Raw genomic sequence first — 27,499 nt, 5'->3', positions numbered from 1 at the left:
TTTTGTGTCCACTAGTGTGTTTTTCCCTTCCAACTCCGGATGAAGTTGGCACAGAATTAATGAAGATTGTGATTGCGACTGAGATAAAAACTTCACTGACACACCATTTGTACATGTTCATGTGTTACTTTCAAGGAAGCAAAAGTTTCAGTTATCAAATGAGGGTTTTAATGCAGTTTTATAACTAATGGTTCCTTTTTCCTCCTGGCAAACATTAGCTTAATTTGGCCCTGACAGCTGCTGTCTTCGTGCACTTTAGCACTTCAGTCGCTATGGGAACACCATCATACCTGTGGAACTCCTAAAAAGAAGCATGTCCCCATTGGACAGTTCTTCACACCAAACGATGAAGTGATGTGAGTCCGCCCGACAGCGGCATGATGGCGGCGACGGTGATAGGTGTCATCACAACTGCAGGAGGAAGCAACGGAGGACCAACTGTTTGACATGGTGCTTCCTAATTATAGGCTTGTGATGGTCTCTGTGTTAGTGTTTTTCCTTTTTTATGTATATATGTATATATATTTGCATATTGATAGCTTCTATCATAGCTATTTGATCACTCTTGTTACATAAGGGGCAAAATTAGTCCCCCAAAATGTTACCAGGTGCCTCCCAGGCAAAGATTTAGGGAGGATAGTTTAGGTTTAGGAAACTGAACATACGTAGAAGCACTAAAAATATTTCAGCCTGTTTTGATTTCATATTAGAATCTGACGAACACATCACATTGTCCACTGGCACGAGGGCACAGTCCAGTAAGCTGCTCGAGCTCAAAGTTTGAATAGCAGCTCTGGTAAATGCTGCAGTTCAAAGCATTTGTTCAGTTCTTGATGCTTTTTCTTGCTGATAGAAAAATAATAAAAAAAAATCCATATATATTTTTAAAATCCTTCTTTTTCCAGAGCTCTTTGTTTCTTTTTAATTTATTTGTGCATTTTTAAAAACTGTGTTCAAAGTCTCAATTTTTTCCCTCATTTATACCTTTATTATTCTCATTATATACATCCATTGTCTTCAATCTTGGTTCTATAGATTCTGTACCCTGTCCCTCCTCTCTCTCTCCCTCCCTCTCTCTTTCTCTCTCTCTGTCTTTCTCTTTCTCTCTATTTGAGCTCCAGCATTCTTATCTCTATGTTGCCGTCCTCAGTAATTATTATTATGTGCTGCAGAGATAATTCGAAAGCTGTGAGGAGAGAGAGGAGGGAAAAAAGGATGAAAGAAGCAGTAGCTGTGGCTTCCTGGGCTGTGCGTCTCTTATCTGACCTTGGGCAGAGCCACTTATTGTTAGGCAAATCTCATGTGCAGAAAAATGGAGTGAACGGCTGTGAGAGCGAGCGAGGTGGTGGTGTTTGGGGGAGTGTGGGGACGGGATAGAGCTAGAAAGGGAGGGAGAGAGTGAGGAGGAGATGGATGAAGGTGGAAGGAAAGATGTCAGGGAAGCCGTGGGTGGAAGAAGTGTTTTATGGGGTGATAGTAAAAGAGGCAAACAGCAAAAAAGAGAGACAGAAATAGAGGTGTAAAATGCACAGAGAGGTAAAAACAGGCATGTCATGAGGTATGAGAGGAGGCAAATAAAAAGAGCAAAATGTGAAAAATGGGGGGAGTGCATAAAAGGATGCAACAGAATCATAGAGTGAAAGGAAATGGGAGAAGTGGAGTTCAGTGCCGGGCAACACATTACTGTAATTTAACTTTCTGCAGCACTTGCAAATTAAACCATTTATATTTTCTCTCTCATCTCGTGGGCGTGGCCAAACAATGTTGAGTTTTCTCTTAAACGTACCTTTTATATGATCATCGTGGTGAGGGGCAGGTGTGTAAACTTCACCCACCCACTAGTCAATCTCACAGTGATGCTGCTATTAGTATTAGCTGCTGATGAAGCCTCAGTCGCCCTCAACAATTGATGGAGAAAAATAGATTCTGGGCACATTTTGAATTGTGTTCTGTCAAAATTGTTCTGCAGCTAAGTGACTAATCAATTAAATACGCACATGTGTACAGATAAATATGTATTTGAGCATTTCAAAGTGTGAAATGTTGCATCACTCATCTGCAGGTGGATCTGAACTCACCATGTCTAGTAGATGAACAGTGGGCATATACGCCTGCAAAGGAGGACCATAAATTTCCATCAGTGGCAACGGGGCCACGAGGGGCTGATATGTGGCCTTTTCCACTGTTGCTGCTCAGCTTCCTTTAATTACAACCCATTCTGCAGGAACAACAGGCTGTCCTTCTGCCAGATTTAAAACGGCATGCTTCGAGTAATTAATTGGCCTGTGTGTCCTTCAGAGAGTGCAAAGTATGTGTGTGTGCACGGACAAGGATGTCAATCTCTATTCAGAATGATGAAAATAAGAAATCAGCCCCTAAAAAATGAGGGGCGCTTTCTTTATGTGGTTGGAGAGAATTCCTGCAATATGTAATTTATTTTTTAAATCATTTTGGAATGTAAAGGCAAATGTGTGACATCTCCAGAGATGGCAGAAAACAGTTGCCTCGGTGAAACAAGCATCGCGACGGTATGAGAAACTGCATTCCTGTAAATAGATTTCATTTTGATGGAGTTAAATTTTACTGGAAATACAAATAAGTGAAGACAGAAGACTGATCTCGCCACCTGGGTCGACATTCCTTCTTGCTAACAAATATTTTTACCTCACAATCGCTGTAATTCTGTAGCAGCAAGGGCACCAAGAATATACTGAGTATATATATCAGTACAAGTGCACGATAATCATTGTGTTTATAAAAGGCTTATAAGATTCTTTAAAATTCTTTTTTAGGTTTATTTGTAATGATGGGTTTGTGTGTGTGTGTGTGTGTGTGTGTGTGTGTGTGTGTGTGTGTGTGTGTGTGTGTGTGTGTGTGTGTGTGTGTGTGTGTGTGTTTCTGGCAGTGTTACTTTATACGTCCTCTTCTTGAGGCCCCTTTAATGCAGAAATTGCACAACACTGACACAACTGACAACCCTCCATACTCAGGCTTTGTTTATTTGCTCAGGAAAAAAACACATCAACATGTTTTTTGATAGCAGCTAACTAGGTAGCAGCTTTTGAATCCACCTTTTGTCTGCTCTGCCTGCTGCTTTACTTCATTTATGCAGATGGCTGAGTGAGTGCTGCTGCAGTCTTTGGTGTCATCGTATGCTGTTACATAGGCATTCTGCATTCTCTCCCTACACAACGTCCAAATTGTTGTTCAGTGAAACTTAATTTCATGAATTTGCAGCCACTTGGTGGCCTTTGGCACGCTTTAGTGAAGAGCTATACAGATGCTAATGTTTTCAGGCATATTAGAGCAAACACTCACATAGGTGGACGTATAGGAGGACACATTTATAGCTGTTGGTGTCTGTGTGTACATATTTAGTGACAATGGTTTACTGTTCTGGGTCCTCAGAGAAAACATGTGCTGCAGCTTTTACGTTAGTGCATACATCCATTAAAACACCAGTTGCCTCTATAAGGTTACTCCGCTATCCGCACCCTCACCACTAGGTTATAAACCCTTAAAGGGCTCATGTTCCTCCACATATATTAATTAAATATATTAATTAATAATTATTAAATTTCGACATAGTTCCAGAGCAATGTTGTTGCCTCTCAAAGGTAGTGACGTCACCTTTGAACCCGAGGAGCGTTGCAGCGCAGGTCGCCAACTCGTGCATGTTTTTCCCAACAACTCATGTGCAACAGGTCTACATAATCCTCCGTGTTGTGGTAATTGAAATCATTTATGTTATCGGTGCCCCTTCATTATGACCCTTAACACCACAAGTCCACCCTCAACGGCTGCTCAATTCAGGTCCTTCGACTGAGGTGCAAACAAACAGAACACCCCGGGGTGAGAAGGCCACCTCTGGGAATGGGCAGTTTGAAAGAAGCCCCGCGTATTGATGTGAGAATGACCATTATTGAGGGGGAAAGAAAAGATCTGATGGAGTGGATTGAGCTGCTGATCGAGTGGGGGGGAGAAGGTGACAAGACAAAAACCCCGATCAGTGACTCGGGCAGTGAGATAAACACCTTCTGGGCCATTGTGCTGGGAATGGTGGTCTGGATTTAACGCTGCTTTTCCCACACTGTGAACAGGGCTGGGCAGTTTGGGGGCGTACGAGGGGGGCGAAGCATCTGCAGTGACCCGTGGGTGTGGAACTGTGGTTCCCCTCATTAGCTCATGTAATCACAGCAAACTTGCACAAAGGAGGTTCGATGGAGCAGCACCTGCCCAACGATTTCACCCTGATTCCACACATGCTGAAAATCCTCTGCATATTTCATGTCTGATTCCTTAAGCAGCTTTGATACTGAACTTATTTGTGGTTGGAGTGCAGATTGTTTTTATCTACGCGTTCTTTATGAAGAGCAGGTGGCACCGGAGAGTCACCCACAGCCAGAGATGAGTGGATTAGCTCCTAAATATAATCCACAGGAGTAATGAGCCACTTGTGATCGAGAATCGTGTCCCTTTAATCAAACACAACCCATCCAGGAATTGTTCAGTTTTTCTTGTGTCCTTTCTTCGGAAGTTAATTAACTTTCTGTGTTTTTTCTTTCCTCCTTTAAATATTCTTGCTACGTTCTTCAGCTCTGACCCCCCCTTTGATTGGAAATGTGAGGCCGTTGAGGTGATTTCAGAGAAACACAAATCTCCAGCGTTTCAGTTCACCTGTCGAGTGCCAGCAGTTGGAAACTTGCGCATTTCAAAAGATTAAACGAAAACAGCAGCACTGATTAACAAATGCTCCTATTATAAAATATGGAATGTGCGTACGTCTTTTGCCGCACGTGTTTTTGCGTGGAATGTGAGTCGTTTCAGAGAGGTCCCACGACAGGTGTCAAAGCAGAGGGCATGGACCCAAAATAGGCACTGAAAGTGCTAAAAAGAGATTAAAAACAGCTCATTCACAATAAAAGTCAGGTGTAGCACAACTGCGTGCTGTCTGAACATCTTCTAATCCAAACATTGCTGACACTTTAGGATTGTTGGTCTGTGCCGTTTGTGCCGGGTCTCTGCTTTAACGTGATTTCATTGTCCCTCAAACATACGAGATTGCACTTGCTGGCAGCTCAGCGACTCTAATCTCCCCCTCAAGGTGTTTGGGAACCTTTCACACCTGCACCATCAAGAAGATCATGTGCAGGAGCGTCACCCCCTGGACGGGAAACTGCACCAGAAAGGACTTCTTGGAGTGGACCATCAGAACCCCCCGACCTGCAGGACAGCTGTACCAAATATTGCAGGTTAAGGGGTGGAAACCTCTTAAACAGCCTTGTGTGCACTTTAAATACACTATCTATAATATTGTTGTTCATAAAGTCGACATTCTATGGCTTGTGCTCATGATGGGCACTAAACTGCGCTCACCTTCTCTACCTGTCAGCTTGGTATGAAATGGTGAAACACTTTTCAGGGAGCTCTTTATCCACAGAGAGTTGTGACATTTAAATACTGTTTTTGCTTAGATTTGTCACTTCCTGTTGCCTGGTTCACTTATTTGTCAAACCTCCTAAATCATGAAAATAATCCCTTCAAGCTATCAATTAAAAACCTCTCTGTCTGAATTATAAGTTTATACATAGTTCTACACACAGTTGACTCAAAGCAGGTTTGCTGGATAAATAACACAATGATGAGAAGAGATGCTCAACAATAACCTTGTTGTCACGGAACCATGATGGTCTAACACGTGAATCGCAGTTTTTATGTGGAAGTCCTTCATGGCTGAAACGTGCACTTTACAGTTGCTGTGTTGTGTAAAGACCTGAGCTGTAAAGATATGATCCAGGTAGTCCTCAAATCCCCCCTTGACCTTGCGGATGTTGGTGGCTTCTTCCTGTTTGTCACCAGGAACTGTTCTGTACATTCAGTCTTTAAAGGGATATGGACAAAACAGGAGAACTCTTGGTTAACTTTTCAATCTATATGCCCATTCATCCATTTCTTGTTTGTTATTTGTATTTAGAAGGTCACTTATTCCTTTTCACCAGGTGAGGACCTTGAAAGATGCACACTGCACCTGACCTGAGCTGGAATCAAACTAGGAACCTTCTAGCTATGAAGCAACTGTGCTAACTGCAACGCGACCTTCATCTGGAAGGTCATCTGGATAAGATTCTTTGCTCAAAATTACCAAATCCCTGTCTATATCCCCATTTTAATCATGACATTTTTAGGTAAAACTGATCACTTTTACTTTTCCTCTACCAACTTTTCCTATAAATCCTGCTATGTTAACTATGAAAGCAGCGATGTTTCAGCTGCTTCAACATTCAGATTTTGGGAAAAGAGAGAGAATCTGAAAAAGAATATTCTAAGCCTGTATTCATTTCCAGAGTGTCAATGAAGCAAATTTAGATATTTGCAAAGGATGAACAGTGCATGCTGTATGTCAATGCACATCCAAACTCTATGCGTACAGCTCAAGGGTCAAGCAATTCAAGACCGACTTGCCATGAAAGGATTTTCTTGCCTGAATAACTTTGTTGGGATTCATTCAGCCATGGAAGGCGTTTAGCCTTGGAGCAAAATTGAATTTGAACATATGCCCTGTTGCATCTGGACTATATGATGAAATGGCAGCATTCATTAAACCAACATCAGGCTGTGGTTTGTTGAGTGTTTGTGATGGTGAAGGCTGCGGCCACAGTGAAGGGCAGCTGCCAAAGCTGGAACCTGCATGACAGTTGTAAATGCCTGGCCCGATCGGCTCCTTGTAGTCATTATCTAAATGGGCTCATTCAAAACCTCTTCATTGTAGACTCAGTTAATTAATTAGCTGTTTCACTGACGGGATAATGGTGAAAGCATGCTAAATAGATTAGTCTGGAACTTGATTTATTATTGCCCCCCACCCCCACCCAACTCTGTTTATCACCACCTCTCACCCCCCCCCCCCCCCCATCCTCGCTCAGTGTTTTTCTCCTGTCTTTGTAGCATCTGTAGCAGCCACGCTTCTTCTCTCTGGAGCTGTATTTATTATGGATCTAAAGGCTACTGGGCTGATTAATCTAATACATTTAGAAACAGTTTTGAGGTGGAAACATGGGAGCAGGTAATTGGGAAACTGGTGCTTGGTGTGGCTAAACTACTGCATAAAAGGAAGTTTGTTCATTTGAAGGTCTGAACAAGGAGTAATAATACACACGCGTAATAACATGCAAGGTGGCTCCAAGACAACAGACAGTAAACGATCCAAATAAGCACAAAAGAGAAATGCATTAGATACATTTGAGTTATCCCCTTCCCCCGACACACTGAATATAAATATGACAATTCCATTAAAGAGCACTGTGGCTCCAGCTCCTTGACAACATTTAAAACCATCCATTTCAGCTCATCTTTTCAAATGATTCCCACTCACAGCTTCGCCCGCTCCAGAAATGTGTCTCTCAATAATATCACTGTTATTCACAGTGCAGTGCATTTAACACATCTCTATACATGTTCATTTAACACCGTGTGCATTTATCCTTGAAGCCGTCGCTCGTGTGGATCAAGCACAATGACCAGCCTCCCACTTGACAATAATGGCAATAATAATAACAATAATCACAATACAAATAGTTCACCCTAACTTCATGTGCTTGGCCTTCCCTGTGCAAATCGAAAATGAAGTAAATTAAAATGTTGAAATAGATGCTTTGTGCATCCTATTGCTGCATCAGAAATAATGGAACTGCCTCTCAAGTATTTCAAAGCAGAATACTTATGTGCAGCAGCAGACGTGGATTTGGAATGCTCGAACATCTCATTTCATGGACTTTGCCTGGTTCCTTCATTGGGGAACAAACTCTACTTTACCTGCTGGTCCCTCTTTGTTTTAATAATGTCCACGTTGATCCACCTCACAGGAAGGAAACGAAAGAATCAGATCATAAAATCTGTGGAACATTCAGCCAGGGGAAGACGTGGGACGTCAGGCGTGGGGAGAAGGGGGATTTGAGGGGGGGTTATTGAGACGGAGAAAGAGTGTGTTTAAAAAGAGAAGGTGTTATTGAGAGAGCTGAAATCACTTGATTAATCAAGAAAGAGAGACGGAGCTCTCTCCTGCCGGTGTACAATCAAAGCCGGAGCAGCTTTGGGTGCTGCGCGGCGGGCCAAATCCTCTTGTTGCTCCACCAGGAGCATGAAAGCCAGGAGGGGAGTCTCCTTTTGTCCACACAAAGGCAACCCTAACGCGCTTTCACTGTGACAAGAAAAGGGAGGGCTGTTTTGTGGGGCTGAAAAACAGCCAACAAGAGGTGCGAATAAGATGCCCATTCATCTTCCAAGCTTTACACTAATTCCCCGACCGTCTCCTTTTCTTTCCTTCGTCTGCTCCACCACAAAACAACAAACAGTGCGAGGGACTGAAAACACCAGGATCTAGGGGGCTTATAGCAGACGTGTAATCCCCGCCACTTCTGACCCTCCAACGGTGTGTAAGTCCCTGACCTCCCTATTGAAGGGCTGGGATGTGTGACTAAAGGATGGGTGACCCTCCCACACACATTTGCACTCATGCACACACCCCATCACCCCCTGACGTAGCCCCTTGCTCACACAGCCCACACTCCAGGCCTTTTAAAGAGCTGAGCTCAGGAATTTGGGCTTTGGAACACCTCTGCGGTGCTCAAAAGAGTGAGTCTGTGAGGAGTCTATAAGTAGGACCCGGCCTGATCGTGTTTCTTTTCTCCCACCATTTAATTCATCTTTAGAGGCCATCTCGTTAACACGATCTTCCCTTTGCTTTCTTCTTACCCCCTTCCCCTCACAGAGAGACCCCTCCCTTCCCCGTCTTGCCCGACTTCAAAGGTCCTCGCCAGCGGAGGAAAGAAAGTCACCTCTTTCTTCCATTCAGCCTCTCCCGTCTCTTTTCGCTCCTCTTTTCTCGCACTGTCTTTCTTTCTCTCCGCTCCCCTCGCCTTCCTCCCCGAGGCGGCCGCAGAGAAATCATCTCACTTTCTGCTGCTGCTTTACATTTGAAAAAGGGAGTAATTAGCCAGAGGCTTTGAGGAGGGGGGAGACGGGGCTGGGAGAAGAAGGCATCTAAGGGAAAAAGGAGGAAGGAGAAGGCCCCTCCTCGCTCTGTGTAGTCAAGTCCTTGGCAAAATGGCACTAGTGAGCAAATATGGGAAAAATGTCAAATTTTCCCACTGGATCTGAGAGGCATCCATGAGCATGCCCCTGGGGCACCATCCCTGGGCTGGAACTCTGAACTTTAGCATCTCAAGGGCCATTCCATTCCTTTCCTTTCCTTCTTTTCCTGGTGTCAGACCTTTTCCAGATCGTGCGCTAGCGTCCCGTCAGTATTGCACTGACAAAAACACAGAAAATAATATCGCCATTATCTCTTCAGTGAATTTCCTTTCAGGACCGAGGCGCCATCGACGTCGCTTCACTTCACCCACCGCCCGTCTGTTCAAATAATCTACATGTGTGTAGCCACAAGGCAGAGGTGGGTTTAGCCCGAGCATATCTAAAGGTGCAGTGTAATCCTGTAATATGCAGAGTAGTGAGGAAAATTCATTCTTCCCTCACGCCCATCGGGGTCTTAAGCCCCCCCGATGTAGCTGATAGGGACCTGGTGTTATCTCAGCAACGCAGGACAATTTAACACACTCACCCTGCTGCTTCCTGCTGCAGCCACCACAACCCCACCCCACCTCCCCGCCACACACACCACCACTGTCATACGTGCACATTTCTGCACGGCTGTCTCACGTGAAAAGAAACATTCACATGTGCTATTAGGAGGAAAAACACAGACAAAAGCGGAGGGGGGAAAAAACCTCTTGGCGATGCTGCAAAATCGGATCCAAGCAGAGAAACTCTGCGACATTCGAGGGGAAACCTTGAAAACAAAATGGAAAATGTTGCTCTAAAAACATTTGTGTATTTTAAAATGATCCAAAATGAAAACCTTCCCGTTGTTCTTTGATTATTCTTTGATTTCATTGTGAAACGTTGGCCCCCTATTAAGCAACAAGAAAAGGATAACCAGGTATCCATCCAGCTTTTACCTGACTAATTCCATCACAAAGTTAATATAAATTCAGAGGACAAAATCCGTCGGCACCGTACTTATATGGAGACTGTTGCTGTATTTTCTGCCAGGCTTTGTGATGTGGAGTTTGCAGCGCAGATGTCGACTTGATGTGGTTGTTTGCACGAGCTGATCGTGTTTTGACCATCTGTATGCACTTTCTCCACTTGCAGGAGCCTTGAGCGCACACAAACAAGCTGCTTCCTCCGACCGTTCAGTCTTTTTTCCAGGCAACTCAAATTTAGCCGTGACGATCAACCCGAGGCGTGATTTCCCTCGAGCGACTCGGGAAGCGAGGGGAGAGGAGTCGAGGCCTTGGACAGCCAGGAACTTATTCAAAAGCGCTTCTGAGATTGTTGGAATCTTTTGGTCTGGTTTGCATGGTCCTGTTTGTTGTTTGCTAAAGCTTAGATTATCTGCTGCTCTGAATCTGTCTGAATTAGTTGACTTTTGCCGGATTCAACTTTGCCAGACTGTCACACTGTACCCGAAGCCCCAGCTTAGAGTCAAAAATGAACTTTTATGCTTATCCCATTTATAATTCTCTAGGCTGACGGTTAAATCATCACTCCTTCTGTCTTTTGTTGTCTGAATGCAGACCTAACTTGGCACAAGGCTGAGGATGAGTGTCGATCCCTGCTACAGCACATATGGGCCGCGCTGATCATCCTTAGCGCGTGTAGATTCTCCACAGTTGATTGTGTCGAGTGTTGACTCAGGAGAAGCACTGCTTGTTGATTCGCTTGCGTACATCTGCCGTCAGGGCCCCCAGTGGTGGCCTGCTAAACGGGAGGAGGACGCCCGGCGGAGACGGGTTGTTTGTCTGCCTCCAAACATATTGATCTCCTGCAGAAGGGAAAACATTAGTGATAGCGTCTGCACAGGCCGGGCTGGAGGTGGGTAAATAGCTTTGTCAGGTCTGCCGAGCCTTCTTCGCTTCGGAGGAAATGAATAGCAGGTGTATTTGCTGAGCGAAATCTCCTGCCAGGCTGGCGAGGCCTGTCGGAACGACGGGGCGTCACAGCAGACCCCCACCCCTTCAAATCATTAGTATGTTGCTGCAGAGGGGTTTTTAAATTTGGAAGGAGGGGCTTTTCTGCACATCTGCGCGCTATTTGCCGCTAAAGGTTAGGTTTCGTAGCTTCTGCCGTAGATTTTCCCTCCAAGACCACTCGTTGTCTTGGCACCTTAAACCCATTTAGCAGACACAAACACACACAAGGCAGGAAACAGCCAGCGAACAGGAAGGCGTCCAGGATATGAATATTTAACAGTAGCCTCTTGCAGCACAAGCCTGCCAGTCATTGTCAAATAGGACTTAATCTTTTCAATTTCTGGGTGCAAATATTCACACTGGCCACTGTTTGTTGCCCAGATTAATGAGGCTCTCTGCCCATAATCCTCTGCTGCTAATTCAAGTGGCCGCTGGTGTGGTTAGCCAAGGGAGGACGGGATGCTGAGAACACATACACAGGCGAGATTATCCCCACCACCACCATCACCACCAGTCCAACCCCCACTGCCTAATTTTAGGCGGGGGGTTGATGCTGACTCTGGGACATTTTCGGCTGCAGATCCGCGACATCTACACACAGTCGACCCACCGGAGGAGGTTGGACACACAAGGCGAACATAGTTAGCACATCTGAATAATTGATCGCCGTCCGTTTGAGCAAGTAATTGCATTTAAGTTTGTTTACATAGTGTAAAGAGACACGATGGCATCATTCTATAATCAGGTGATGCGGTCACATGGTGTTACATAATCATTTAAAAAAATAATCACCCTCAATTTGCATTGTTGTGGATCAAATTGGAGAAATGTCAAAAGTTAGATATTAACTGAGGAGCTTGTGCATTTAATGTGAAGTAGGTTGGAGAGTTCACTTTTTCCTCCTACCCTGCTTTGAACACGGGGATGTTATTAATGAAACTGCCCATCAGTGGTTATTACATTAAAAAGAGAAACGCCGTATGAGCAGAACTAACACCTTCTGTATGGTTCATTACCTGTTGGTTCCAGTTGTGGTCATTGGTGATGGGCAGCATCCACAAAGGTCAGCACATCTCTGACATTAGTGCAGAATTATTAATGTACACACTAATGAAGGAGCTGTGTGGCGAATCTCTGGAGCTCATGGAGATGCTTTTTAAAAAAAAGTTTTATAGTTTTTTCCCATTGTAAATTATAACTGCCAGTGTAATAAGTATAGAGCAACCTGGTAGGGAATCGTTGGTGTCTGTAAATTACATGAGGTGTGAGTGTGTAGGAGTGTGAGTGAGAGGAGTGTGTCCTGCGCCCAGTCAGAGGTAAAGTCCTGCCTCTTCCTTAGGGGACCGCTGGGATGCACTGCAGCCCCCTCTGAGACCCAGTTTAGGTAGAACCATCAATGACAAGAAATGCATGGATGGATGTTGCTGATGGGTTTTCTAGTTTATATCAGCAATCCAAACTATATTTGCAGAGGCAAAGCGGACTGCTGGAGAGTGTGGGAAACTTTATAGCATAGCTTAGATGTGAAGCTATTTTAACATTAGGCTATAAACAGTTACTATGCTTGTGTTTTCAGATTAACGACTTACAAACTGGTCTGCTACACACCCTTTAGAATCAGTACAATTTGCTTGGAAGTGCAACTAACCAGTAAAGAGGACTTGTACCATGTAATTTCCCTGATGAAAAACTGGAAAAAAGCAAGCAGTCAAAGCAAACTGAGTGGGCTTCAAATGGGAAAGCAACAGAAATGCCTGTAAACAGCTGATTCCCTCCTGAGCAGTCGAGATACCCAGGCTGATCCCCGTGTTACTTCCTCTCCTCTCCTCTCCTCTCCTCTCCTCTCCTCTCCTCTCCTCTCCTCTCCTCTCCTCTCCTTTCCTCATTACCAACCAGTGCTCTTTAACTAAAAGCACCTTCAATCCATCGCTCGGTCCATTAGTGCTGCCAGATGGGGAAGGCTGGGTCCTGGCGGCTGTGTGTGTGACCCTACTTTGATTAATAGAGTAGGTGAGGGCAAAGGGGCACTGCTCCCCCCCATTCATTACATCATTAGGATGGTCCACAGTGAAAGGTGATCTGCCTCATTATATCTCAATGACAAGAGCTGGACTCCACACGTTGTGAGGTTTCCATTCAGGCTCTCAACCTCTTTAACTGTCTACTGTAGCCCTCATCCACCCGTCTTTGAAGGCTGTTGCATGTAAAGCAACACAGCTTTACTTTGTAGTTGACTGCAGCGTGGAAATTGAACCCAACATGGTGGACTGTGACTCTGTTCACCTGAAGCTAATACAGACAAGTGTCAGACAAGTGTGTTTGTTTCCGCTCAGAACTGTGTGTGATTTAGTGCTCAGGGTTCAGAAGGTGAGCTTGAGCTTGTTTGAATGAGACCTTTATTATGGGTAATTGAGGGGGGTATATTTGCAATTTACCATCCACGCCATGTTTGTTTTCTTCATGATAGCGTACTGTTCTGAATGTCCTTTCTCACAGTATTAAGGCATAAAGATGTAGTTGACTTAAGTATTGTCCCTTTTCACAATTCACAATACCATAAATCAGCTGGAATATTATTTTTGACACGACTGGACAGGTTCTGGCTCTGAACAATGGCAACAGCGCATTGTTGCAGTACTTATCCGTCCGTCCGTCCATCCATCCATCCATCCATCCATCCATCCATCCATCCATCCATCCATCCATCCATCCATCCATCCATCCATCCATCCATCCATCTTCTGTTACCTGCCATTTATTCATAATCAAGGTCATGGGGGTACAGCAGCGCTGGCATCCATCCCAGCAGTCACTGGGTGAGAGGCAGGAGTACACCCTGGACAGGTCACAATCCGTCAAAGCACGCCCACACACATTCACACCACTGGTCTCCAGTCTCATGTAGATGTCTCTAACATTCACGCTGGAGTTGACATGCTCTCCCTGTGCTTGTATGGGTTCTCTCCTCGTACTTCACTTTCATGTATGTATGTATGGATGGATGTTATCATCTTTTGAAGTGGGTCCATGAGCGACCCCTGTGGCCACAAGTGGGATAAACAGTTGTATAATGTCCAGATTGGTTAACATTAGCCCTCACACTCTGGGATGTTCCTGCATGCAATACAATAAATACATCCATGCATGTCATCCTGCTGCTACACTTTGTTGTACAGAGTAGCAGCTTAAAATAACACGTATCAAGACAATCTCATATATTATTTATTTCTATAACTTTCCTGTAATAAACCGTATCAAGATACAGAGGTGTAACGTGATCCTTGATCAGAAACATCAACCTGAACTGTGCTCAGGTTCTTTCTTATATATGATAGAGAGAAAGAACAGATTTTGTTCATTTGTGCCACACTTGAGATTTACTATATTTTTCAACAACCATCTCACTTTTTTTGTGTTGTGGTTAAAGGTCAAGGTCAGGGCCGAAACACAGACTTCATGAAAACAAATCAGAATATATCAGCTGATTACTCAGACAATAGACTTTGTACAGGAGAGGGTGATACTTGCAGGATGTAGAGTTTTTTGAATGTTCTCCCTCCTTCCTCAGGCTGCAAAGAAGTGTCATTTCTTCCTTTAGACCGTCTTGAGTCCACTTGGACTTGTTTTAATTGTGATGCATTTTAGCAGCAACAATAAGGGAAATTGATTTCGAAACTTCTACGTGACATCTGCGCGATTTGTGCATTTTTGCATGCCTAGATGCACGCATAGTTGCATGCATGCTTGAGTGTAACAGAAGCCTTGAATATTTATGTTTGTGAGGTTGGCTGCGTCCTGTGGGATGGAGGTGTTGCTGAGCCGAAGAGGAGGAGGAGGAGGAGAGTGGAGCAGAGAAAGATGGAGGGGAAAGAGAGAGTCCCTCAGGCGTGTCCAGGCCCTGATGGCTCCCCTGACAACCTCCTCTGTAATGGTCTCTCTCGCTCTCTGACTGCTGTGAAATTGCAGGCCGGCGCTACAGCTGAGGACTCGGAGGAGACAAACGGCCTTTTAATTCAGAGCGCGGAGAGGTGACGGAGAAGGAGGCCCTAAGGGAGGGCTACCAATCAGACATCCATCATACTAACCTCTCCCTCGGGACTGACCCTGCCAGGGAGAGGCCCCGGAGGTGGTCCTGAGCGCGTGCATGTGTGGCGTAAGCGTATGGGGCTGGGGTGACACCGCGTGCGTGGAGTGCAGCGGGGGAGGGAGGAGGAGAGGGGAGGAGCTGGCCTGCTCAGGTGTCCTGGCTGTCACGGTAGAGTGGATGGGAGTGAGGCTGGGATCCTTTGGCTGGATTTGTTTTCACCACGACTCACATTCATCTATGCATGTTTTTAAGACTGATATTTTCATCCGGGCCTTGCCCCCACCCATATTCTATATCTTTATTTTAACAAAGGCATCAAACAACAACCAGGAGAAGTGCTTTTTGGACCTTTTATAGCCGCCAGAAGACTCCGATTGCACAGGAGTTATTACGGGAAAAGATGCTGTGGAATTTTTTACCTTGTTTTATACACTTTGCCAACTATAAAGAGTGAGGCAGGGATTGATGGAGATTCAGAGTACTTCATGAATGTCTCAGCCAAGAAAGAGGATTGATGCTCACTTCTGATGTAAGACCTTGAAACATACAACCTCTATGAAGCCATAAAACCTCCACAATGTCGAATAAATAAATCTGAGATAGAATTATTCTTTCCCCTCCAAAAAAAAGCTTTGATACTGAAAAAATACAGTTAGAAATCTTTTATTTTGCCACTTCCACGAATTTTAGTCCCTTCAAAGGTTATGTTTTTTGGTCTTTTTTTCCAAAAATAAATGAAAATGTGAGGCATCTATGAAATGTTTTTCAAATAAGCAGAATGCTTCTGATGTCTGAATACATGGAAAATAAAAGCATTTGGCAAACACATTTTATCATTATTTGTGTTTTGGTGAACATTTTGTTTTATTTTAATATAATTTACATTTGCAGAAGTGAGAAAGTGACTCCCTAACCTAATATTCCAATGTGTAATTACTTAGAGATTGTCATTTCCAGGCTAGCCTGCTTGTCCGAACAGTGTTGTTATAAATTTGATATATTTTAGTGGATTTTGTGTGTTGCTTGACCTCAGAAACTCTCTCTTTCTGAAGGTCCATGAAACCCATCTTTACAAACCACCGCAGACTTGCAAGACCTGTACAACACAGGGCGCATCAAAGGACAGTAACATGATAGAGTCCTTGAGAGAAAATGCTTCAAAAGTGTTTTGCAAACGTGGAAAAAATAGATTTTTGTTCCCGCGGAAGGATGAAATGCCATGTTAGGTTGGCTGAGGTCAGAGTTCAGACGTTTATGAATGCAGCGGAACATGATGTCGGAATCTTTTTATTATGTAAATACAGTCGAGACGAAGTAAGAAGGACTGTGTGGTTGGAAAGAGGAGCCTGTTGCTGTCCTTGGCGGTTTCTGTCCTTCAGCACCGCGGACAGCTCCCTCAGGTGAGCCTCGCGCCCTTTCAGAGGCTTTCAGCTGCGCGCAACGGAGCATTTTCTCTGGACATTCTCTTGTCAGGTTCAGACAAACGCAGCGCTGTCAGTATTGGGAGAAACTGATTCACGCATAGTTATAGTTATAGCGCACTGCAACACTTTGGTGACAAATCTTCACCTGAAATCTTTGGTTTCATTTTAAAAGGTAAATCTTTGCAAATGTTAAATGAGAATTTCAACATCTGAGTTGCTAAGAAAGAAAGAAAGAAAGAAAGAAAGAAAGAAAGAAAGAAAGAAAGAAAGAAAGAAAGAAAGAAAGAAAGAAAGAAAGTGTTTATTGGTTTTGACGTAAATGTTGACTCTGATGACTTCATAAAATGAGCCAAAATTCACACCTAATGCCATTCAAATGCTCCCCCATTAAGGAAATGTGCCCCCGCAAGAATGAAGGCATCGCCATGCGTGTTTGCTTAAGTGCAACTAACAAAACCGGCCTGTTGGTAAATATTGAAATTTCCTTCGATTGGTTGCAACTCTGTTAAAGCACCAGGTGACCGGGCTCTCCCTATTGATGAGCTCCGGCTAATCCATCTCATTTCCCTGTAAATAGCTTCGTGCATGAGAAAAGGCCCGCGGCCCCCTCCTTTCCTTCGCCGTGCACAGCCGCACTGTGATGCAGGAGCGTTTTGTCACAAGGCCATTATACGGGTTTGTGTAGCATAAGCTCTTGTTCGGCTACTCCCACTTTCAGTAGGTCTATTCACATTCATTCGGTTTGAACACATTCCTCCCCTGCCTGTCCTGCAGGTATTTCCTAACCTCATCACAGTTTTTGGGGAGAGTTAAACTTTGAAATCCAACGCTGATCTCTCTCGCGGAGGCTACTCATTTCGAACCATCACTTTGGTTTCTTGTATTTTTTTTAAATCCAAGAAACATCTTGAAACGCGCAATCTGGCTTCTAGAAACACACCGTGTCCGCGGCCCTGGTGTTTCTGCACGCCGTGTGATTCAGGCTCGCTCGGGAGGCTACAGCTTTGGATGTGTAACCATAACAACTGTGCCGGGATTGGCTCTCCGGCAACGGGAATTAAGAGGGGCGTCGTCCAATCTGAACGCAGGACGCGCGTCGCGCAAGGCAAAACCTGCGATAACACAAGCACAGTGATGCTGAAAGTGGCAACGTAAGGTGAACCCGAAGGAAATGAGTGGACTTGAAGCAAAATACCAACAGGAGGTAAATTACCAGAAGCTGACAATGGTGTTTTGAGAGTGTGTTGCAGGGAGAACATGTCAGGTTTGTCTATTCCGAAGCCAGTCAGCTAGCGCGGCTGAATTCTCCCCTTCTCTCCTCTGGATTGTGGATTGTGACCATTGGCGGGATAAACGGGAGCAGGACTACAAGATTCCCCACAGGACTGTCACTCCGGCACCCTTGAACGGGAACTACTTTCAGTTTTCGCCTGACAGCGCATCAACCGGAGCCAAAACGTTGTTCCGCGGCTGTCCCAGTCCGAGAAGCGCAGTCCGGTTGGGAAGGTCGGCACTCGGCATCCTGCAGGTCGGAGACATGATGGTCCACTGTGCCGGGTGCGAACGGCCCATCTTGGACCGGTTCCTCCTCAACGTGTTGGACAGAGCCTGGCACGCCAAGTGCGTCCAGTGCTGCGAATGCAACTGCAACCTCACCGAGAAGTGCTTTTCCAGGGACGGGAAGCTCTATTGCAAAATGGACTTTTTCAGGTAACGCGGAGTGCGGATGGAAAATTCTGAAAACACGAGCTGCCCGATTGTCTCAGACCAAAATGTTTTAGAGCAAAATAGAGAGAGAAATAAGGGAAGTAAAAGCAGGGTTCTACTCATTCCAATTTAAATAAATCTGCGCAAAATAATGCGCATAACATGGTACAAAATTGTCCCACCTGGAATTTGCTTTCAGCTCAATTCCATTTTTTAAAATTCTGAATTGGTTAAAAAAAAATCCATTGGTCAGTCCAGCTCAAGGGAACCCGTGAAAACAAAGAAAGGAGATCAAAACCAGCATTTCTGCCCGTGTGTATTCAAGCATTTGGTTATTTTCTAAATCGGGAAACACCTTTTCCAAACAGCCATTAGGCTATTAACCGGTGCGCAATTCCCAAAAAGTGTTTCAGGTAATTGAGTGATAAGTGGAGCCCTTGTTTGTCCCGTGCCACTCTTAGCATCATTTTCATCTGTATGTGTCGGCTATTTTCCCCCAAATTGTCTAATGACATGTCAGACCCATTAGGCTTTTGTCGGGACGGGGGCTATTATTGGCCTCTCGCGGCCTTGGCCGTCATGTTACCGCAGGTCCCATCAAGCAGCGCATTTAAATGGTCAGCCATTAGCCGGGCGAAACAGTAATCACCCTAATATGTCCATTTGTTGTGTAAGTAGTGTTGTGGCCCTTCGTTGGCGGGGGGGCGGGGGGGGGGGGGGGGGGAGCTTTGTGCATGCATATAAAAAGGACAGATAGCGTTGCAAATGGAGAGACAAGGCGACGTTAGTGCAAAAACAAAGCTGCACAAAAGCGCTGGTACCCCCTGACAGGCCGACTGAAACCCCGGGTACAGTCCAGGCCGAAGGAGCCGCAAATGTGCTGAAGCATTAATATTTAATTATAACATTCATAATTTTAAAATAACATAAATAGAAATAAGAATAAGAATCTTCAAAAACGAGGAGGAGCGGAATTTATTTTTGGACTGCTTTGTGTATCAAATTGATAATTCTCCTCAGCCGGAATTTAAGCGGGTGAATATGGATTAAAAGATGATTTCCACGCTAAGATGCTGCTTTTCTGTTTAATCCCATAATATATCCCGCGCCACAATGTGTTGATTGTCACTAATACGTTTTTTGCGTGGGGTGTTTGCCAAGGCACCTTCTTCAAAAAGGCTTTTCTTATCTCTGGAAATCAAAACCCACAAAAATTATTATTATTATTATTATTATTATTATTATTATTATTATTATTATTGTTGTTGTTGTTGTTGTTGTTATTATTATTATTATTATTATTATTATGGCGTTTGTGCGTAACCAGTTTAAATCGGTAAAATGCATTACGTTGCATTTTAATTTCAAAAAACATAATTAGGTTTGCTTGAACAAATTAATAATCCTGCTCCCCCATCTGTGGCCAGCAGTTTGTGCTCCCAGTCTGGTGGAAATCTAAATTTCTCCTTGGGTTATTTCGGTTGTATTTCCAGGCGTTTTGGCACTAAATGCGCGGGCTGCCTGCAGGGAATCTCTCCGAGCGACCTGGTCCGCAAAGCCCGCAGCAAAGTGTTCCACCTGAACTGCTTCACCTGTATGGTGTGCAACAAGCAGCTGTCCACGGGGGAGGAACTCTACGTGATAGACGAAAACAAATTTGTGTGCAAAGAAGATTTTCTGAGCTCTGGAGCCACCAAAGAAGCCAACTTGAACTCAGGTAAGAAGACAATTGTGCGATGGAGACGCGCGGAAGGGCTCCGTTGCTGCACTGCTTAGAAAACACACTCTGGTTTTTAAGTGAATTCCTGCGCCATGTTTCCATCTCAAAACATAAATGACAAAATAAATGAGCTTGAGTCATTTTTCCCACGTATATTTTTAAAAACCACACCTTTCCCCTCCAAATTTAATGTAGAAAATTAAATGTAGGAAAGCATTTACAGCGTTGTGCAGGCAAACAGAATCATCAAACTTAGTACAAGGAGACCTTCCTCTCCTCCTCCTCCTCCTCCTTCCCTTTGACATTTCAGATCATGACTCCCCTCGGTTGTTTCCATCCCCAGTGTCGTCGTGCACGGATCGGAGTTTATCGCCGGATCTGCAGGACCCAACACAGGACGACATAAAGGAGACGGACAATTCCACGTCGTCCGATAAGGAAACGAACAATATTGAGAACGAGGAGCAGAACTCGGGGACAAAAAGGCGGGGGCCGCGGACCACCATCAAGGCCAAGCAGCTGGAGACGTTAAAGGCCGCGTTTGTGGCCACGCCGAAACCGACCCGACACATCCGGGAGCAGCTGGCCCAGGAGACGGGACTGAATATGCGGGTGATCCAGGTAGGATGAGCGTCGTGTTGCGTGTCCGCAGCCGGAGGCGCTGGGGGAGGGCGGCGGTGGGGGCAGGGGGATCAGACAAATGAGAGAGAAACCGGGAAGGTCACGTCCTGATCGCCGATATGTCAAAGCATCAGCTACACCGTTAAGGTGGACCGGTGCTCGTTCCAATGTGGTTCTGGTAAGAATGGAAAGACTTTAAGACCTGCGCCGATTTCCCCCATTTTTATTAAAGTATTAAAGTGTTTAATGCCGAAATACAGAGTCCTGATCTGCAGCATGAACACAAAAAAATTAATGTAACAATAATTAGAACACATTTATTTATTTATTTATTTATTTATTTATTTATTTATTTATTACATTGACTTTCTTGATTGTATTCCATGTAGTAGCTACTATTTTTATTTCTCAGATATTTAAGGCCATCTATTTGTAATAATTTGCAGGATGTGTTCTGTAAAAAAAAATCTCATCGCTGCATAATCAAAATTTTTGCAGCACGAGATTAATATCCTGCAAAACAAACAAACAAACAAACATGTTTTTAGTTTTCTTTTTTGTGGGCAGTTTATTTAAGCAAGCTTGCTGCAGACATAAGAGGTTAGTTTTGTTTTTGCCAAGGACAAGGAAACACACACACACACACACACACATACACACACACACACACACACACACACACACACCAGAGTCTGGGTTCAGACTGTGTCAGGATGATTAGCACCATCTCTGCCAACTGTGATGTGGCTTTTTGTGCACGCGCTGTAATTATCGCTGATTTCACAGATTTACATACCACCCTCCCCTTCCCCACCTCTCTGCTCTTACTCACTTTCAGCCTGTTCTTGTTGTTTATTAGAGCGAGACCCACCACTGGCCCATCCATATCATACCCTATAAATGCCAGGGGAGAGCCCAAAGAGCCTCATCACAGCTGAAAAAAGCCACTCAGATATCCGATCAGATAATCAATCACCCGGGCCAGCCTCCCCCTTTTACGTCTTTGTGTGTGTCGTATGGGTGCCAAAATGGAGGCTCCGTTTATTTTTTTCCCGTCATCATCATCCCCCTTGTACGCCTCACGTTAAATACCATTGCTCTCAACCTGGGGAGCCATGCTGCTCCTCCAGCATGTGTGTGTAATCCCTAAGCAACGCTCTCTCAAGGAGAGCGAGAGCATTTCCATAAAAATGTACCCTACAGTTAGATGATTGTTCTCAATAAGCAGGTGTCGCCTTTGCTGCTGAAGCACATAGAACACAGTCTAAGTGGTTTTAGGTGTGTGTGTGCATGCGTGCGTGTGTGTGTGAGTGTGTGTTTTGTTAATCTCCAGCACAGTGGGATTCTGCCTGTGGTGTAGCTTAGCCTTGGTGAACATACATCATTATGCAGCAGTGATGCAAAGGCAAAACAAGATGTGTTGTGTGTTTATAATGCAGACATTCTTCCATATGGCACCTCGTTCTGTCGTTTTCAACCCCCCCCCCTTTGTTCCTCCTCAAAGAGCGTTTATTTAACGCTTGAGATAATCCTTCTGATACGCCAAATTGCAGTTGTAACCGTTTATTTTGACATGTAGGCCTTAACTCCTGCACAGCAAGAACGCACTGTCCTCAGAGACTCTTAATTTACGATCAACCATCTTTATCCAACAGTTTGACTTTTCCAGATGTGTTAAATGGGCCACTTTGACTATCCAAGGAATTAAACCACGATTAAATCAGAGGCAATAATGATGCAGCCCGTTCGCAGCACAATCTGGTTCTGAATAAGTAGAACTGGGCTGTTAAGCAAATAGGCACTGCAAATTGTGAGGAAATTATCGCAAAAGCAAGTTTTTATTTAAGATTTCTTTGTAAATTGTGGTTTCAGCCTGTGAAAACGATGACGAGGAGTCGGAGGGAAGACTAATCTGTTATTCTGACAAAGCACGCGCATTCACTGCTATATTTTTGCATGCCAGAAGCTACAAAGACATTTTATATAGTGCTTTTAGCATGATACTGGAGGGGTCCGGTGTGACTGAGGAACGACTGAATGTGCAGGATGAGGCTGCAGTTTGAGCGGGGGCCTGGGGTCAGCTGACACGTTTGACACCATCACTGTGCTCCGATGCAGGTGTGGTTCCAGAACAGAAGATCCAAAGAGCGACGAATGAAACAGCTGAGCGCCCTCGGGGCCCGGCGGCACGCCTTCTTCAGGGGTCCAAGGAGGATGAGGGCCCTCGGGGGGCGACTGGAGGATCCCGACATTCTGGGACCTGGTGCTTACGGTTACTACGGAGGTAAGATGGCTGCAGCCTGTGAGCGCAGATACAGCAGCTGCTCTGTGAACTACAGCCTGATCCACACCTTCAGTATTCCAGACCCTCCCATGGGAGTCACTGATTGAAGGATTCGAGGAATTGGGGGGGGGTACACTGTAAAGTTTCACAGCACGTCACCCTATCCAGCTGTGCAGAACAGATTTTATCAAACCCATTCATCTACTCTTTTTCAGTAGAAGGGAGCTTTGACAGGAACAAAACCAACTGTAGCGCAAGAAAAGCCCCAGGAATCAGAAATCGCGGTCCGTTTGGCTTGATTCCTGTCTTGAAAAGGATTCTCATGTTTCTGAGGTTAAAATCAAGACAAAAACCTTAATTTGTGGCTCTGCAGGAACATTCGCCAATTTTTCTCCTTCGAAATACACCTGCGACATCAAAAAATTGTAAAAGCAAGAAAGGATTCCTCTTTCTTTCATTCTTTTTTTTTTTTTTTTACAAAGAAGCTGCCTTGATTGGTTTTATTATAGAAAACAGGATTTGGAATAATGAATCCCGGACTTTGAAAGGAACACCCTTTTTAACTCAGGTCGCAGGCAAATTAACTGACATGCTGGTTGTGAGCAACAAATCTGTTTAAAACCAGAGACAATTAAATTCCCAGACGCTCCAAAAAAAGTGCGGAAAGTGTGTGTCGGGAAAAAAACACGCAGATTTGTTTTGCTCTTTGACAAGTTCGTATTCATTTGTTGTTAATTTTCAGTACTAGGAGGGGATGGGAAGGGATGTGACACTTCTAAGCAAGTGGATCCCTGGTTGATGTTTATAGTTCCAGATCATTAAAATAAATGTGCTTAACTCAATAGCAGGAATAGCAGAAGAGTCAGATTCACTTGTTCAGAGTGTGTGTGTGTGTGTGGGGGGGGGGGGGGGGGGGGCAAAACCTCCATCCCTCGCTCTTATCTGGTTTGCTTTCTTTGCTTCCTATATTTCACACGCCTCTATGTGGCGGCAGCAGGACGCTCGCCCCCCTTTACGTGCTTCCATATGCTGCTAAGAGCGGCGCTGCGAGCATTGTGATGTGCCTGCTAATGTCTGTGTGGCTCACACACACAAAGACACACACGCACTCGCATACACACAAACACAAGGCTATAACGAGACCTTGTTGCTTAATTTCAAGGTCAGGTAATCTAACAGGGGCATTTCTTTGGGATCAAATAATTAACTTGTTTGTAAAAACACATCAGCTCCTGTCGCGCCTCTCGACGAAAAGCCGTATGGAAGATTGAATAAAAGCAGCCGATATCATTTGGCAGAGACATTTCCTGATATGCAAACCTGTCGGGTTCCACATTAAAGTGGAGAGAGAGACAGAATCATAGCGAGGGATTGATGTGGAAGCATTCGTCCCCGTCGTAGGATTAAAGGAATATTTTGCCATCAACACACTTTTACTGGATTTCTCCTTTGCAGAGTGGAATTGATCGGAGCTGTTCTTTTAACGTTCAGCAGTGCCAGACTCTGGTGGCCAAATGTGCGTTGAACCAATCACTAAAAATATTGAACAATAAACACGTTTCCTTTCCCCCCCCCATCTTTTTGTACTTGAACATTCCTGAATACGTTAGACAAAGCCAGACAAAGTGTAATATTGATCAGATGTTTTGTGTGTATTCATTCACGTCATGAAATTCCACTTTAAATGAACACATATATCAATTTGCTCCTCGAGTGGGAATTTTTGTTGGGACTCAACGCAATGGATCATGGGTAGCGGTCAAGCTTTGTCTCGGGCATCGTCTTTTTGGTTGTTATCGGCAATCGGCACCGGACCAGCGTGAGAACCGTCACGTTTGAAAGGCTTGAATTCAAACTCAGCCTAGCAGAGAAGGAGCAGAAGAGCTGCGGTGGATATGAAGCGAGCCTCTGTTGTACTCGCAAGAGGGGGATTTTGTGCAAACAAATCAAAAGACAGACAAAACCAATCACACAAGCTGGTGGAGAACGCGGCCCTGCCGTCGGTGCCAGCGAGAGATCTCTCTGCTCACGCCGGGGTGTGCAAATAACGCACGTTTAATGCAGGAGCAGTTGTAAATCCTGCTGTGTGCAGCAGATTTTGTGTGACAGGACGGAATTTGTGTTGTGTTCTGTCATTAAAACGCCGGCTTATGCTGCAGCGGCGTGAATAACACACAGGTGCACTGACGCTAATGCCTACTGTCTGTTACGTAACTGTTGGTTTATATCCCTCACAAGCATTATTGGTTCCCTGTGGAAGTTTTAACCCTGTGTGATGTGCTGCAGTAGACACCTATCAATCATTAAACAAGCTACACCCTCCGGGATACAGCCAGATTTAGGGTACATTTCAAGGCTTTACGGTACACGTTGCAACCCAATGCTACATCGAGGACTTGAAGAAGACACACTATTTACTTAGGAAGTCCAAACACTTAATCATTGATTGATTGGCAAAGCAATTGTCACATTAATTGATAATCTTTAGCCGCGGCTCTAACTGGATCACACGCTGAGAATAATGGCGCGTGATGTGTGCAGCCCAGGAAGGGCCGGCGAGCCATGCCGCTGGAAGCCGCCGCAAACCCGGCAGGGCTGCGGGAAATCTCATTTCGGAGTTTCTCATCCGAGTCTTGAAGTTTCGGCGGGGGAATTCATTGCGGCGCACGCATGGCTGCGAGCTGAATGAGTGAGGGAGATGAATGCAGTGTGTAAAAGGCGAGAGAACCGAGGTGGAGAGGTGGAGAGTTGTTTATACACTCAAATGAGGCTGCTGGAGAGCGGTTGGTTGGAAATTGAACATGATCAATTTCACCACTTAGGTAGAGGTGGAGCCGCGTTTAAAATCTGCCGTGGAGGACTGCAATGGTTTTCATGCCCATTCAAAGTCTTTGGAAGTAAAGCTAACCTTGTGCATTTTCCCCTGCAGAATACCAGGGGGATTATTACGGACCTGGGAGTAACTACGACTTCTTCCCCCACGGCCCTCCATCTTCACAGGCTCAGTCTCCAGCTGAGTCCCCCTACATGCTTGGCTCAGGACCTGGAGGCATGGAGGGATCAGGCCACCACCCTTCGGAGGACCAGAGGTTCACGGACATGATTTCCCACGCAGAGACCCCCAGCCCAGACCCGGGCTTACCGGGCTCCCTGCAGCCCGTCCCCGGAGAAGCTTACGGAGGTGGACCTAGTCCTCCTTTCTCCTTGGCTAGTAACTCCAGTTATAGCGCTCCGATGTCCCACCAAGGCCAGGAGATGGGAGAGAGCGCCGCCTGGTGAAGGACAAAGCCCAGGGGCCCCTCCCGCCCACCCACCCTCAGCGTCGGCCTACTTCATTCAGGAGACAAATGGAGGAAGAGCCGGATCGAGAGGAGCTCCTGCAGCTCCCACAGAGGACGGTTTTCAAACCACAGACTCATTTTCACAAGTGATGGACCTGAGCTGGCATCAAGCAGAAGAAGTAATAACCGCAGCCCATTAGTCAGTCCAAAGCACATCCCATCCTGGATTACTGGACTTTACTGGTTTTTGGTTGAAATTTGAAACAGCATTTTAACCCCACCCAACAAAAATACTACCCGATAACACATTAGCCAGAACATCTTTAGTTCTCTTCCTTTCTGAAGACATGATTAAAACTGCTGTGTCAAAGCAAGTTTTGCTTTAGTTTTTGCCATTCTTTCGCTCTACATCTGCTCTCATCGGTCACGACACAAAAGTAAAAATGCTTTAACGCACACTTTGATATTCATGTACCACATCTGTTCAGCAATACGGCTGCGACTTATCAGTCTGCCGGCTGTTCCCTCCGTCTTTGATCCATTTTTTAGTCACAACGGCGTCAAAGAAATTTGAAATGCGCTCCAGAAAATTCCCCAAATGTTCAGACATCCACTCTTTGTTCTTATAGTGTCCTCATAAATGATGCACGCCGATATTTCAGAAGGTAAAACCAGCAAACCCTTGACATTTTTGCTCGGAAAGACTTTGACATGCATTTTTATTCAACCGAGTAGCTGATTTATTGCCCATTAGCATTAATCACTATATGTTTCATCAGAAATGAGCCTTTTAGAATGCACCATGAACGCACCTCTGAAAGACAATATGTCGAATTCAAGGCTGCTGCTCCCTGCACACGCACACACACGCACACACGCTCGCACACACACAAACACGCATACACACGCACACAAAGTGGTCTGAGCCTAAAGTCCCATAACATGTGAACAGTGTTCTTAATTGTACTTCTATAGAAGGATGTGTATAGCATTATTCTCTATATGTACACAATTATACAGACACTTGTACTCACTCTTACACGCACACGCAAGCACACGCGCACACACGGCCTCAGTTCTGCTCCGCTTCACCTGACCTTCCTTTTGTTACTGTCCCTATTAAAAAACATGTTTTAATGGAAATCATTTTCAAAAGAACATTGAACCCATAATGGAGAATCTCCTTCAACAGCTGAGGTCTCCTTCCTCTAAAGGGAGAAAACAAAAGAGGGGGCAGGCAACATCTGTGACATTACCACAGTCTACCCCGAAGCACTCATTGCCATCTAGTGGCCTTAAAATACACTGGATTCAAAATTTTAAAGGGCAGAAAAAAGAAAGTAAA

General features: G+C 44.9%; 1 protein-coding gene across 2 annotated transcripts; it reads left to right on the top strand.

Moving 5' to 3' along the window:
- The first annotated feature begins 17,351 nt into the window (after positions 1-17,351).
- On the top strand, positions 17,352-26,183 carry lhx5 (LIM homeobox 5). Of its 2 annotated transcripts, none has more exons than XM_029838097.1 (5): positions 17,352-18,251; positions 19,742-19,965; positions 20,279-20,589; positions 22,708-22,873; positions 25,803-26,183. In XM_029838097.1, the coding sequence occupies exons 1-5, from the start codon at positions 18,079-18,081 to the stop codon at positions 26,150-26,152; spliced, it is 1,224 nt and encodes a 407-aa protein (XP_029693957.1). In that variant the 5' UTR covers positions 17,352-18,078; the 3' UTR covers positions 26,153-26,183. The 2 variants fall into 2 exon arrangements, with proteins under 2 accessions (XP_029693957.1, XP_003965440.1); XM_003965391.2 differs by having other exon boundaries at positions 17,360-18,251; positions 20,312-20,589.
- The last annotated feature ends 1,316 nt before the right edge of the window (positions 26,184-27,499 follow it).

This window comes from Takifugu rubripes, chromosome 6, assembly GCF_901000725.2.
Source record: "Takifugu rubripes chromosome 6, fTakRub1.2, whole genome shotgun sequence".
Lineage (NCBI taxonomy): Eukaryota > Metazoa > Chordata > Actinopteri > Tetraodontiformes > Tetraodontidae > Takifugu > Takifugu rubripes.
The sequence above is the reverse complement of the archived record's forward strand: the minus strand, read 5'-3'. Positions and strand labels throughout refer to the sequence as shown.